Genomic DNA, 13,135 nt, shown 5'->3' with positions numbered 1-13,135 from the left:
TATTTTCGAGTTTTATGTAAATTGGGTTTTTTTCCGGCGCTTTCGCTTTTTATATACTGTATGAAATGAGTGTTTTCGGTTTCTTTTCAAAATGCTTGAGCGTTTTTCTTCTGTCAAAATATGTATAGTAGTAACTCGACGCTACTTGCACACTTAAGCTGTACCTTCTTTCCTTTTATGGTCACAGGCACATTCTGGGTTTTTTGTTTGTAGGCATTTTTTTTACGTTTCGCCACAATTTGCTATTGTGTTTTAAATCCTCCGTCTCTTAACTATAATACAGTTTTAAATCCCGTGAACAAGCCTCCATTCCTAACTGTAATCTCGTTTTAAATCTTGTAAACTGAGCCTCCAATAGAAATGTAGGAATGTCCTGTCACTCAGTAGTTGGGTGGGTTTAAAGTATTCAGAACGAAACGATGATAGATACAATTCAATTTATTTTTTTTGTAGTATGTTTTATTTTTTAATGGGAAAGATGTGGTCAACGTGATTTGATTAACCATTTACACTGTTTTTCCAGTGTTTATTGGCTATACACTGATTTCATTTTTTTTTTTTATCGGGTGTTATATCGGTTTTTATTGGTTAAAACCAAAAATACAGAAGTCCTAAATATTATATCCCACAACAGATGTGTTTTCTGTATGGCAACATACCACTTTTGAATCCTCTTTTATACCAATTAGAGCTTAGACTTTGACATTTTACCTTGCATTAAAGCTGTAATTATACAAGTGCATTGTTTCTGTTACAGTTGAGCCTTAATTGTATTTAATTTGTTTTGTGGGCACGATTATCTATTCCAGATACTGACATCTTAATATGTTAAGTTATTTAGCTTGCCAGGAAACTTTGTGTATTCGTTTGATAGAAACAACAGCTCACTGGTGAAAAACTCCTATCACCTGGGAATAATTTGGGTATTTTCAGTTTTAATTAGAGAACTTCTCTACAATGAGCAAAATGACAAGTCTTAAATGTATATACATATCAAGTGAATGAAATATATAAACTGATCTACTTTTTTTAATAACAGAATATTTTGCGTGCAATTACGGTATACAGAGTATTGGTAGTAACTGAAATTGTGAATAAAAATACCCATGGTGAATCTTTTGCAATAAAATGGCATGCACTTGCATTGTTACCCCAACAGCCATTTTCTCGGTCACTCCAAGCAACTAAAGGCTAAAGGCTAAAAGAAACAACGATAGTCAAACACTGCTGTTAAGGAACCTGCAACTCGGACAGCAGGTACCCAGATCGTATCCAGGGTGTTCAATTTTTCCCCGTTTCCCAAGCCTAAAACAAAGCTGGAACAGTGTTTGTGGTGGGTTAAAGCTTGTGGCAGGCCCCATTTGCAACTCAATGTTGACAACATTACAAAAGATACTTGCATCTGTTCAAGGGTGAGATAAATGTAACGTGGTGTGTTAAACGACTTTGTTTATGAATTATAAATAGAGCCCTGTGTTTTTTTAACCAGTATTTCAGTCTTCCAGCCCCAAGATGCCGATATAGTGAATGTAATTTGTAAAATAAACAATATATGTTTTAATGGGCAAACAGTGTATGATTATTTAAAAATACATTTGATGTCTTTTTGATGTAATGATCATGTAAAATATACATTATTTTCTAAGAGTGTATGTTACAAATGACAGCCAAAAAATAATTGATCATAGAGAATTGATCATTTATTTACAAATCTGGTATGTTACAAGCAAAAACCCACTTTAAGCAACAGATACAGTATTAAAATACCTATTCAACTTTGCAAGTACATGATGTCAGCGTAAAACCTGTCTTAGACTTTTCAATTGCAATGTGCAGGCGGCGTGGCTTATCACTCTTTCTCATGGACCGGTAACACTGGGCTGTCACTGTCACATCATCATTCCCTGACACCACAAACTTCACTCAATGGATGTATCCATTAATGAAAAAAAATATATCCTAGCTCTTTGCAGCGTCGGGAGATGGCGGTATCGTGAAAAAAGCCAAAATGCAGACAAGGGGGTAAAACACTGACATCAATGGTGGTCGTCATGCTGGCGTGTTGTCCACTCTGAGGTCCTGCGGTTGCTAGGGGAAACTAGGAGGGGCCAGCGCATAACCCCATTCCGGGATCGGTGTATTACTAGAATGTCTGGTGTGCTTTCTGTATAATTATTAGAATGAAATGGGACCCGTCAAAGCATGACATAGTTGCTTCACATACAGATATAAATGTACAGTGATCTGTCTTCATACTACTTTGTACTGCGAATGAGAGTGGTGTAGTTTTGCATGTCTGAATAAGATGCTGCTAAGAGACATGGACTTTCTGATTTTAAATAATAATAATAAAAAATACTATTTAGGTTCTAGTATTCAAAACTAGTTTGGACCGTTCAGTATATGTTTTATTATATTTAAAAAATATATATTTTAGTTAATAACATTGGTTCATCTTTTAGGAACCTTTTCTAGGTTTTGGTAAGAGCATACTTTTTTGAGGTTTCATCCATTTGGGTTTGCTCTCAGATGACCATTGTTTCATACAAAGATTAGAAAATGTGCAAATGTGTGAAATAGCTGTTTCACATAGTCCACTGATCATACATTTACATTTAAGATGAGTCTGAAAGGGATATTTGGGTTTTGTGTGTGTATACCAATACCCATGTGACTGAATTCATAAAATGTGGTAAAAATAGAAATGTTAAATTATTATTTTTTATAATTTTCTGCAAACAAACATATCTATATATCAGTTAACAAAAACAACACACAGAAGTAAAAAGCAAATATATAAAAATGATAAATGTATGTATTTATTTCCAGAGATCAACAGAATATTACTTTGGCAGTGGTATCATAACTTATTTGTTTAATGTAGCAAATACAAAGTATTAACTTACATACACATATGAAAACAGGAGAAGAAAATCTAACTGGTAACTGCACCCAGTCCAGTGTTTCAAAACTTCACTTTTTAGGTATATTCATTGAAAATACCATGTGCCAGGAATTTGAGGAACCAGGCCCCCGGAACAGCAGGTCTGAACTGATCGCACTCATAATTCTGATCCAAGTCTAGATATACAACAGTATTAGTTGATCATGGGTGCAGGACTAGCGTGACTTTCTAACACTGCAACCATAACAATATGCGATTTCTAAAAAGAGAAACAAATTGGTAATGTTACAGATCAATTAAGGGCCACATAGAAACTCAAAGTAACCCTCTAAAACAATATGAAGTGGCTGTCTAGGTATCTTGCTGGTACTGAAGCCTAAATCAACAGTATGTAATGGTATCCTACTGATGTGGTCCCAGTTTGTTTGCTATTTGTGCTGCTCTTACGTCATACTACTTTATGCTCTCCTTTATTATATGGCAGTTAAAAGGAGAAGATACATGTAAACTATGCTTTTATTATTATTATTATTATTATTATTTCTTAGCAGACGCCCTTATCCAGGGCGACTTACAATCGTAAGCAAATACATTTCAAGTATCACAGTACAAGTAATAATACAATTAAGAGCAAGATAAATACAATGACTTTGGTTCAAGCAAGTACAAGTCTGACAAAATACAAATCAATAATACAGCAGATAACAGTGTCAGTGATAGTTATGCTTACAAGTACACTGGATTGCACAGTTTAGAGCCAGCCACTTGCCTTGGTTTGATGGTCACTATCACAAAATTGCACACAACCCTATCTTCCTATACAGACAGAAATACAATAATATATTCAAATGACAATGTCTTTTAAGTAGGCTTTTCCAATATTTAAATGAATTAAAACTGAGAATACACTTGATTAAGTACAAATAATTTCTCCAAACTTGTGGGAAAAAATTCAACATTTTCTGTGTGAAAGTGGTCACCGTTGAAGACGCCGAACTTGTCGAGTTTTAGTAGTTCTCAGATTTTTCTGTGTCATAGCTGAAAAAGAAATGAATCCTTTTAAGTCTTTCACAAGAATTATAATCAAAAAACTTTTTTTTTAAAGGTTTGATATGCTGACAAAGCATTCAGATGTTTAAAAATCAGTTCCTCACTGTGACAGGGATGGAGCCTTATATTTATTTACAGATAATCTATAGACAAATCTGGGACCCACTACTGCTATTACCTGTTTTACCTCTATGTCTTAGAGTAAGTAGAGGGGTTCCGAAAAATGTCCCCAACGTGTTAACATCCTGACAACTTTTTACATTTATAACTTTAAAGGCTGTTTCAAGCTCTTTTTTTTTAAAAAAAAATGTCTGCTCTAGTGCACTGGGGTTTGAGATCTGTCCTCTAAATTACTGCAGGAAGAGCGATAAAAAACAAAACAAAAAAACGTGCTTTGGCTATAATCCTGTGGGCAATAATCCTTACACTATTTGTGCACTAGACAGACATTTTGGAAAGAGCTTTGGAACAGACTTTAAAGTTAGAAGTAAAAAGTTGTCAGGATGTTAATGAAAAGAAAAATTACAGGTACGTTATTTAAACAGTTGGAGCAACGCAAGGGGATGTGTAACACTATTTTTGGGATCTCCGCTACTTTTTTTAAATACTGCAGTTGATCATCATGACACATGATTCAGCTACTTTGCATAGCAGTACCTCAAGCTGTCCTTAGTACTTAATTTACTCATTATCTGTATCTGTCATCTGTATCTCATTTATAAAGTGAAATGCAGAGCCTCTACCTGAAAAGTCTAAGATGTAGCTGAACTTTCCTGCAGTGAAGTTCATGGTTCCCAATGGATTCTGCTGGTAATTCATCTCAATGTCCTCACTTGAGACAGAAATGCCACCATTCACAGTCTATAAAGCAAATGCATGCACAAGATTGATTTAATTAAATGTTATAGGCTTTTCCAATGTTCCACATTAGGAGCTGATTTTAACTGCCTGGTTTATATCTCAATTCTGCTCGCTATTACCAGTTGCAGATTGGAATAATGAAAAATTGTACAACCAGAATATTAATAACTTCCATTTACATTATATCCGTGCTATATATTACTTTTTAAATATAGAAAATATAAAGGTGATCTTTTTTAATACCTTGATTTACAGTAAAATATCTGAACAAAACACACCTGTGTATATTCTTTCCAGGTGCCATCTATATTTAGAAACACATCACTGCAGAATAATAGCAGTGCTGTCATAGAATAATATAATAGTGCTCCCTTGTATGCAGTATTGTATAGTAGGCCATTAATCAGATTGTATTACTTATTTTAAAGCAGAAACTACAACGTTAAAAGAATATGGGGAAAAAAACTGAACTACAGACTATGCACTACAAACAGTCTAAAAAAGGTGTTGCACAATTGCTGTTACACATGAAGATATTCAGAATTCATTAAGAATTTTTATAGTTGGGGTGGTATGCAAAAAAGAAGAAACCTTACATTGGTTTTATATTCCGTCCACACCCCCTCTTCTCCTCTAAACTGCCAGACATAGCCGCCAGCAAGGGAAGTCGCTGATGAAAGGGCCATGCCTTGCAAAGAACTGTCCAAGCAACAACAAAATAACAAAGCTTCAAAAGTGTTATTATTCAGATTATTTGTATTTTAAAGTTAATCCATTCAGCAAAAGTGGAAAAATAATTGTATCTTTAGTCAGTATTTAGTAGCAGATTAAACCACACTGGAAGCTAACATTACCTTCAACTAATGTTAAGAATAGTTTTCTGGCCTAATCTTTCAGTGATGTCTTGTACCATAGTATCTTAAAATGTATTTGTGTTTGTTTTCGCAAGGCTTGCTGCTGTGGCATTTAGAATTGCACTGAACTCACTTACACACACAGAAGCACTTCTTTGTTTGACAAAAATGAAGCCTTGTATAACCCCAGAATCAGCTACTGCTGCTGTACGAAGAGAAAGCCGTCTGTTCTTTTCTGTTTTGTTCTTAATTTGTTCAAAGACTGAAACAACCTTTAATTTCATTCTTTGATAATTCTCATATGCTCAAATCGCGAAATGGTTATTTTTGTCAGTGATTAATCGAATCCTGACTCTGAGTGTAACATATATACAGCCTTAAGAAAGGTTGCCAAGCCCACACAGTGGAGTAGTAAAGCATTGCAATCAGGCTTGTCCCCGGCCTCCACATGCTCTAAGTAACAATGTTTTTCTGTTTAGAGCTGAAGATTGATTGGAAACCCTAATAGTTATCCCTTCTTGCAGGTTATATGTACAGTACTTCATAAAAGTTACATGAATACAAACGCACCTGCTCTTCTGCTGGTTCTCACTAGGTATTCGCCTCACATCTCTTTTTTTTCTACTTGTACTGTTGAACTGACTCATTCCTATAAAAAAAGAGTGGTAGAGTTTTACGTTTGTATTGACCATCCATGTTAAAAAAAGTACAGACATGTGCTTAGATAGTCAACTCTTTCCTTGTGACCAGTGACATGATTCAAACCATACCATCAAGACCAACCAACTCTAATAAGACCATTTTATTAGTCACCTTGCCTGGGAAATTCCACTGTTTGTGCATTCGTTCCCAGAAAACAGCAAAGAATCCATTATAAATGCTTACCTTGACAACAGCATAGCAAAGTGTGCTACAACATTGTGAGAATGGTAAATGCATAGTACAAGTAACGGAAAAGCACAGGAAACAAAAAAAACAACAAAAAAAACTGCATATACGTGGTAAGCTTGGTCCTACAAACATCTATGAAGAGATACAAGTTATTCCTTTAATTTACTAACACATCATTGATCAGCTGTTTCCTCTGACTGAACTGCAAAAAACGTATATTTTTGTTGCATCAAAGAATTTCTTTAAGGATGTTCCAGTGAAGTTTTAACAGAACAGTCTTTACAATACACCAGATACATTTTAGTAGATACAGACAAATTGACTGATCCCATTTTTCTTTTTGTACCTGAAAAATCCAGCGTGTAACTGAAACGGCCAGCAGTAAACTGCAGCTGACCCTGAGGATTCTGCTGATAGCTCTGCTCAATATCATCACTGCTTACTGAGCAAACTACTCCATTGGTATTCTGAAAAAGACATGACACCTGTTACAATCTTCTGAGACACTTGAAAAACATTATAGCTTCCAGAAAAATGTCTACCTTCACAAGAGAAAGCTCAAATGTTTCATGGTTACCTGATACAATTACAATTCATAATGGGTACAGAAACTCATTGTCGTGACTGAATTGCTCCAGTTCACATGCACTACACACGATGAGATCAGAAAACATGTTGATATTGTATTACAGGAAACGATGGTGAGATCAGTGTACTTTCATGAAGAACATTCAGGAGGATTGAAACATGGGATGATAATAATAGAGGACTGTATGTCTGAATTGTTTTAAATGGTCACAGTCAGGAGTCGATACATTCGTGATTGAGTTGAAATGCAACAGAAAAAAAACAAACTGTGAACTTGTCTTACAGCGGCTTTATATTCTCTCCACACGCCTTCATCTCCTCTGAACTGCCATGTAAAGCCACCAGCCAGGGGCATTGTTGAAGAGAGGCTCGGGTCCTGAATGGCCAAGCTACAATAACAAAATAATAAAACGTATAGTTAGTAGTTCACATTATTCCAGAACGTTTTCTGAAAACAACCAATGCAAGAACATGAGGATGGTCATACCAGTATTTTAAATCATAAGTTTCCTATACTACAAAGATACAAAGTAACACTGACATTGTAACCTTGAGAAGATGCAGTTATATTAAAGTATTTATATAAAGCATTTGGATACTGGTTTCTGATTTTGACTCATCTAAGTTTCACTGGCTTCCAGTCCACTCTAGTCCATTTTGTATTCAGCAAGGTACTGAAGTACAAAGGCTTATCCATTTCCTGATCAAGTTGGATAGCTCCTCTGAGTAAAAGTTGCTGCCACTATGTTCAATTTCTATGCATGCTTACTACTGTATGTTATTGTATGTATAAATGATTTAGCGTTGTTATGTTTTGTGTATTGCTAAAATTTGTACAGCTATTTATTTTTAAATGCTGATTCGTTCAACACTTTGAGATTACTTTGTCATGAAAAGTGATTTATACAATGATTATTATTTGTGTTTTTTTTATTGGAGATGATATTTTTATAAGGTTTACTAACCTGTTAGTTTTCTGGATCACAGAATTGTACTTGGGCCGTCTCCTCACCCTCCTCTGCATTCCCGTACGGAGATTGCTTTGTGTCATTGCTGGAAAATTAAAATGAATTTTTAAAAGAAAACACAAAATGTGCAATTCTGATATAGTAAAAATGAGGAGAGTGACTTTAATCATAAAAAGGTGAGAAAGTAAACAAAAAACCCATAAAATATAACACCAGTTTAAGTATCTGAAGTTAGCCTTCCCCACTTTTTTCAAATGTGAAGAACATTTAGAAGACATAAAACAGAAAACTAAAAAAATATTATTTTAACTGGATTGAATGTACACCGTTGATAAAATCGTTTTTGAATCTCAAATTCTCCATCTCCTCCAAGCAAAGCAACGAGTATCAAAATCTGCTTTCAGTACCTGAAAAATTCAGAGAATAAGCCATGTTTCCAGCAGTAAACTTGCAGGACCCTTGTGGATTCATCTGGTACTGCTGCTCAATGTCATGGCTTGTCACAGAAGCTTTCGTCTTTGAAGAACCCTTGCAAAGGAGAAAACCAAGTAAGCACTCAGTATCCATATGAAAAAAATGAACTATGGACTATGAATTTATAATGTGGAAAATACTCTAGATACTATCTAATGCATTACTGAATATACATCAAGTAAGGATATTTAGTAATATTAACATATGGATCATTCATTTACTGCACTAAAATGACACATTCTAAAGTGAATCACATTTGGTAGATGATGATACATGTGCGTCTACAAATCAGGTTTAAATATTGCTACTGTACTTTTACACATTAATGGGGTTTTCATATCGTTGTGGCTCACTTATCAGTGGCAAGATTTACATGACTTGCTGCTTTACACATTCCTGAATTATGCACACAATTCAGTATACTCATGTAACACTACATCTTCTAAGATGTCATTGATATGTAATTACCCATTTATGTTCTAAATAGTCATTAATGCAATAGGGAAATGTAACCATATGGATATGACATTACAACTGCCTTTGTATGTTTTAAAAAATCTGGAGCAGAAAACTACCTCCTAATACACACACTCATCATACATATGCAAAGGCAGTTTAATAGTGGATACACACAAGCACCCTTATTCCATATCTATAGACTGCTAATAACATATAACTCAAGTTCAATACCTGTATATCAATTACATACTTATTCAAGCCACACAAAATGAAGTGGTACCAAACCTTCTACTGTTTGCCAACTCAGCCCTGTTGCACTTTTGGGAATGTATATCCTTATGTAAGTTTACTCAGCTACCTGTGAACCATACTCATGCCAGTGTCTGTTCTCAAAGAAGTACCACAAATATTCCTCCGTTTCGTCCTGTGACAAGGAGGTTTGACGATAGGGTGTCATTTGGCCCCCCTGGATCTCCATCTTGTCAAAGTCCAGAAAGATGCGCCTAAAAAAAGAACAAGAAGCATGATGTTAGAAATGTTTTTTCAACTATTATTATTTATTTCTTAGCAGACGCCCTTATCCAGGGCGACTTACAATCGTAAGCAAATACATTATCAGTGTTGTTACATGATTCCATGTATGCATACAGTGTAGAATGTGTAATCTGTAGCAATGCTCTTCAGCACTACTGCAGTTGCCTTTTAAATGATCAGAACAGATAGACAATGGAATAGAAGATTGTAATAAAGCTTTATTAACATGGAGACAGAGCAACACTTACCCATAATCAGGTGTGAAAAGGGCAATCCCTTGTGCTCCTGGCTGGCAGAAGTGTGTTTCTATTACAGAATCATGATTCAGATTTAACCACTGACTTCCATCATGAAGCATCCACTGATAGTGTTTTACTTGAGCTGCAAGTTGAAACAAGACTATTTTCACTTTAATATCAGATGCCATTTTTCAAGAGATTTTTTTTTTTTTTTTAAACCACCATCAGATTGCAGTACAAGGATATTCACTGATCACAACCCAGCATCATTTAACAACCCATCACTGGGTCCTTACCTGTGGAATTCTGCAGTGCCATCGCCATCAGGTTGGTAACAAAACGCCTAGTTTTAGAAGGATACAGTGCATTGACACTTTAATTATTGATATGCATTTCAGACACATGATTTGGTTAAATAATTTAAGGACTTTAGTCTTTATACCTAGCAGCCACTACTGTATGTTATTTGTGTTGAAATGTATGAAACGTACACCACTGTGGATCGATTGTGTACTTTAGAACATTTTTAAAAGGATGAGAAAGGAAGATGACGACAGCAAGGTTTTTAATCTGACGTTGGTCCCAGCTGTTTCACTACGTCAATTGGTTTTGGTTTACTTGCAAGTTATTTTCATAAACACAAAGACCAACGTTACCTTTTTAAACCACAAGGGTGCAGTATGACCTAAATTCTCAGCTTGTAAACAATACAATTACAACAATCTGTCTGCTACTATTCTGTACGGGAGAAAAAATATTTTCAACATTGGTGTTTTTCCTTAAACCTTACAATCCCATGTCGATTTTTGTTTCTTTTAACTAACTTTTTTATTTTTAAAGCTTTTTTTAAACTTACTTGTGTCGTCCAAATTTTTTGTATATCTCAAACTGTAAAATGTGCGGTACTTCTCTGCTGTTGGCTGGTGTCGCAGGCCAGGCTCCAGTTCTGGTGCTGGCAGTGTTGTGACGGCAGTGAAGTTCATGCATTAGTCAGAGAGGCTGTTTAGTTTTACTTTCAATTATTGGTATGATGTGCTGCACTAGGAAATGGTTTCATTGAAAATCTGACTAGTCATGCTTATGAACTTTATGTTGCTAGTTGCTAAGTAAGGTTTTGGTAGTTTCAAATGTGTCATCGTAACAGAAATCCCAAGTCCCATGCAAGTTCATAACCCCTCAGCTCCAAGCTAGTGCCAGTGGAAGCACATACTGTTACATTTTCCTCTAGATCAATCCTCAGAGAATGCAAAGTTGAAGAAATAGCCAGTTTGGATAGAACTATGTGGCACTTGAGCTTCACCAAAGTGGCCATAAGCAATGCTTGAATGCATGACAAATGCATTCAAAAATCCAGAATCCCCGGATACAATAATATTTTGCTTGATGCTTGTAGATCTCATTAACATCTATCCAAACATATCTTTGGGTGATTTTTTTGGATTCCCCCACGCAAGTTATTACGGCCTAAACTTGGTACAAATAGCAAAAATTCTAATTTCAAGGGGGTTTAATGACCAGTGGTGGGACTTGAAACCAAACGTTTTTCACAGAATTTGGAAGACTGGTACCTAAGGGTCTGTGGCAGAGTGGTGAATACGTGCAGGTGAGTGCAGTGCAGAGTAATTACACAAACAATGTTTGGTACAGGTGCAAGGGTGTTTATTTTATTCAGAAAATGTCCAGAGCCTTAAGGCAAACCTGCAAATAATAACACTGTAGGAAGTGGTACAGCGGCGTGTATCACTCCGTTTTATAATCCAACGGGTTTGACCCGTAACCCAAAAGTCCCGTTTCGTCACCCACATAAAACACAAAACACAGACACAATTTAGACAGTGCGTGATTTTGGTGTTAGTGGTGCAAACAAAGACAGTTCCTGCAGTGGAAAAGTGAGTGCTGAGGTCTGGGTTTTCGCTGCCCTGCGGCTGCAGCTCCGGATCGTGCTCAGTATTCTTTTAGTGAGAAATAACACAAAAGACACACAGTGTTAAGACACAGACAAGATACACTCACGGTTAGTTTCGTAATACAGGCACCTTCTCGGCTATGTAATTTAACCATCTACAAAGGAACAGATCACTCAAGCCATGCCCCCTATTTATACCCTCGCTCATGACCCCGAGGTTAACGGGCGCATCCGCTCCTCCAGTCCTCGGATGCCACGCCGCTTACCGTCCGGGTCAATGAGCTTGGGTGCCGTAGCTGCGCCCCTTTCCTAAATGACTGACTTCCACCTACCCTACGGAATAAATTGTCGTGCCATTTAATTAAGGGTACTCTGTTCCTCGTGCACCGTGCCCTCACAGGTCGAGAGGGAGATCTAACACCAAGAATCATTCGATCTCTGTCACAGGGTCTTACAGCAATACTTACATTTTAGGACCCACATCCCCTACAGGGTAAAGAGTTAGGCCGAAGTTCGATTAAAACTGGTCAGGTACCCCTCGTCTGGCAATTTGCCAGAAGTGAGTAGGGTGCACCTAGTATTTTTTTCTGAAAAGCCCTATCAATACGAGTAGAATGAGGTGCTACTCATGATAATAGCATCTAAATTGCACCCAGGGTGATTTTTCTGGTCAAGGTCCCTTTCCCACTTTAGGTTGACCTTTGCAAGGTCACAGGTCGAAGGGGAAATTTAAAATACAATAATGGATATAATTTCTGAACTCAGCGTGTCAGAAAACCCCCAGGTGAATTTTTCTAGGAAAATCTGAGACGGGCAACGAAATGTCCCTTTTCTGGTTGAGATGGCGTAGAATGACTCTCCCTTACTTCTTTTTCGGATCAATTACTGCCTGGGTCACTTGCCATTTTGTTGGATTTATTTCTTCAATCAACACGTGGCGGAACAGGAAATTGCGTTTACTTGGAAAGAAAATCCTCCTTGAACGCAAAATGCGATGTCAGTGGCAGCATTGCAGTTTACACTGAGAAAAAGCCATTTCAGTACCGGCACAGAGCCATCTCTGAGCCACCTCAAAAGGTGTTTCAGTGCCGGCATAAAGTGTGACTGCTTTTTACTGGCATTTCCCATTTACACTGAAAGTGATACTGCATCAGTGCTGGCACAGACACGGTCATTTGCTTCTGTGTAAACATGCCTCTAGTCTCTGTAAGTCGCCTTGGATAAAGGTGTCTGCTAAATAAACAAATAATAATAAAAAAGATGATTGCTGTAATTTCATTTTATAATTTCGTATTTATTATGGTTATTGGTGTTTGGACCAGCTTCTTTATATAGAAGAAATACAATATTCAAATTCCAAATGCTACAACAAGTGAAGCCAGTCTCGGGAACATTATTTTCTATTG

General features: G+C 36.5%; 1 protein-coding gene across 2 annotated transcripts; it reads right to left on the bottom strand.

Moving 5' to 3' along the window:
* Window positions 1-2,797: 2,797 nt before the first annotated feature.
* LOC117419384 (uncharacterized) lies at window positions 2,798-11,883 on the bottom strand. Of its 2 annotated transcripts, none has more exons than XM_058986221.1 (12): window positions 11,837-11,883; window positions 10,120-10,166; window positions 9,833-9,965; window positions 9,409-9,553; window positions 8,525-8,645; window positions 8,115-8,202; window positions 7,433-7,538; window positions 6,908-7,028; window positions 6,241-6,319; window positions 5,413-5,515; window positions 4,699-4,816; window positions 2,798-3,943 (listed from the first exon to the last, which is right to left on the bottom strand). In XM_058986221.1, the coding sequence occupies exons 2-12, from the start codon at window positions 10,145-10,147 to the stop codon at window positions 3,882-3,884; spliced, it is 1,104 nt and encodes a 367-aa protein (XP_058842204.1). In that variant the 5' UTR covers window positions 10,148-10,166; window positions 11,837-11,883; the 3' UTR covers window positions 2,798-3,881. The 2 variants fall into 2 exon arrangements, with proteins under 2 accessions (XP_058842204.1, XP_033887984.2); XM_034032093.2 differs by lacking the exon at window positions 11,837-11,883 and adding an exon at window positions 10,680-10,842.
* Between the last annotated feature and the right edge of the window lie 1,252 nt (window positions 11,884-13,135).

The sequence above is a fragment of the Acipenser ruthenus genome, chromosome 14 (genome assembly GCF_902713425.1).
Source record: "Acipenser ruthenus chromosome 14, fAciRut3.2 maternal haplotype, whole genome shotgun sequence".
Taxonomy (NCBI): domain Eukaryota; kingdom Metazoa; phylum Chordata; class Actinopteri; order Acipenseriformes; family Acipenseridae; genus Acipenser; species Acipenser ruthenus.
The sequence above is the reverse complement of the archived record's forward strand: the minus strand, read 5'-3'. Positions and strand labels throughout refer to the sequence as shown.

Coding starts and splice junctions, on each gene's coding strand:
- LOC117419384 (XM_034032093.2), bottom strand. CDS start 10,810: ATGCATGAACTTCACTGCCGTCACAACACTGCCAGCACCAGAACTGGA. Junction 9,966..10,119: donor GGCACTGCAGAATTCCACAG/GTAAGGACCCAG, acceptor TTCAACTTGCAG/CTCAAGTAAAACACTATCAG. Junction 6,320..6,907: donor TTACACGCTGGATTTTTCAG/GTACAAAAAGAA, acceptor CTTTTTTTATAG/GAATGAGTCAGTTCAACAGT.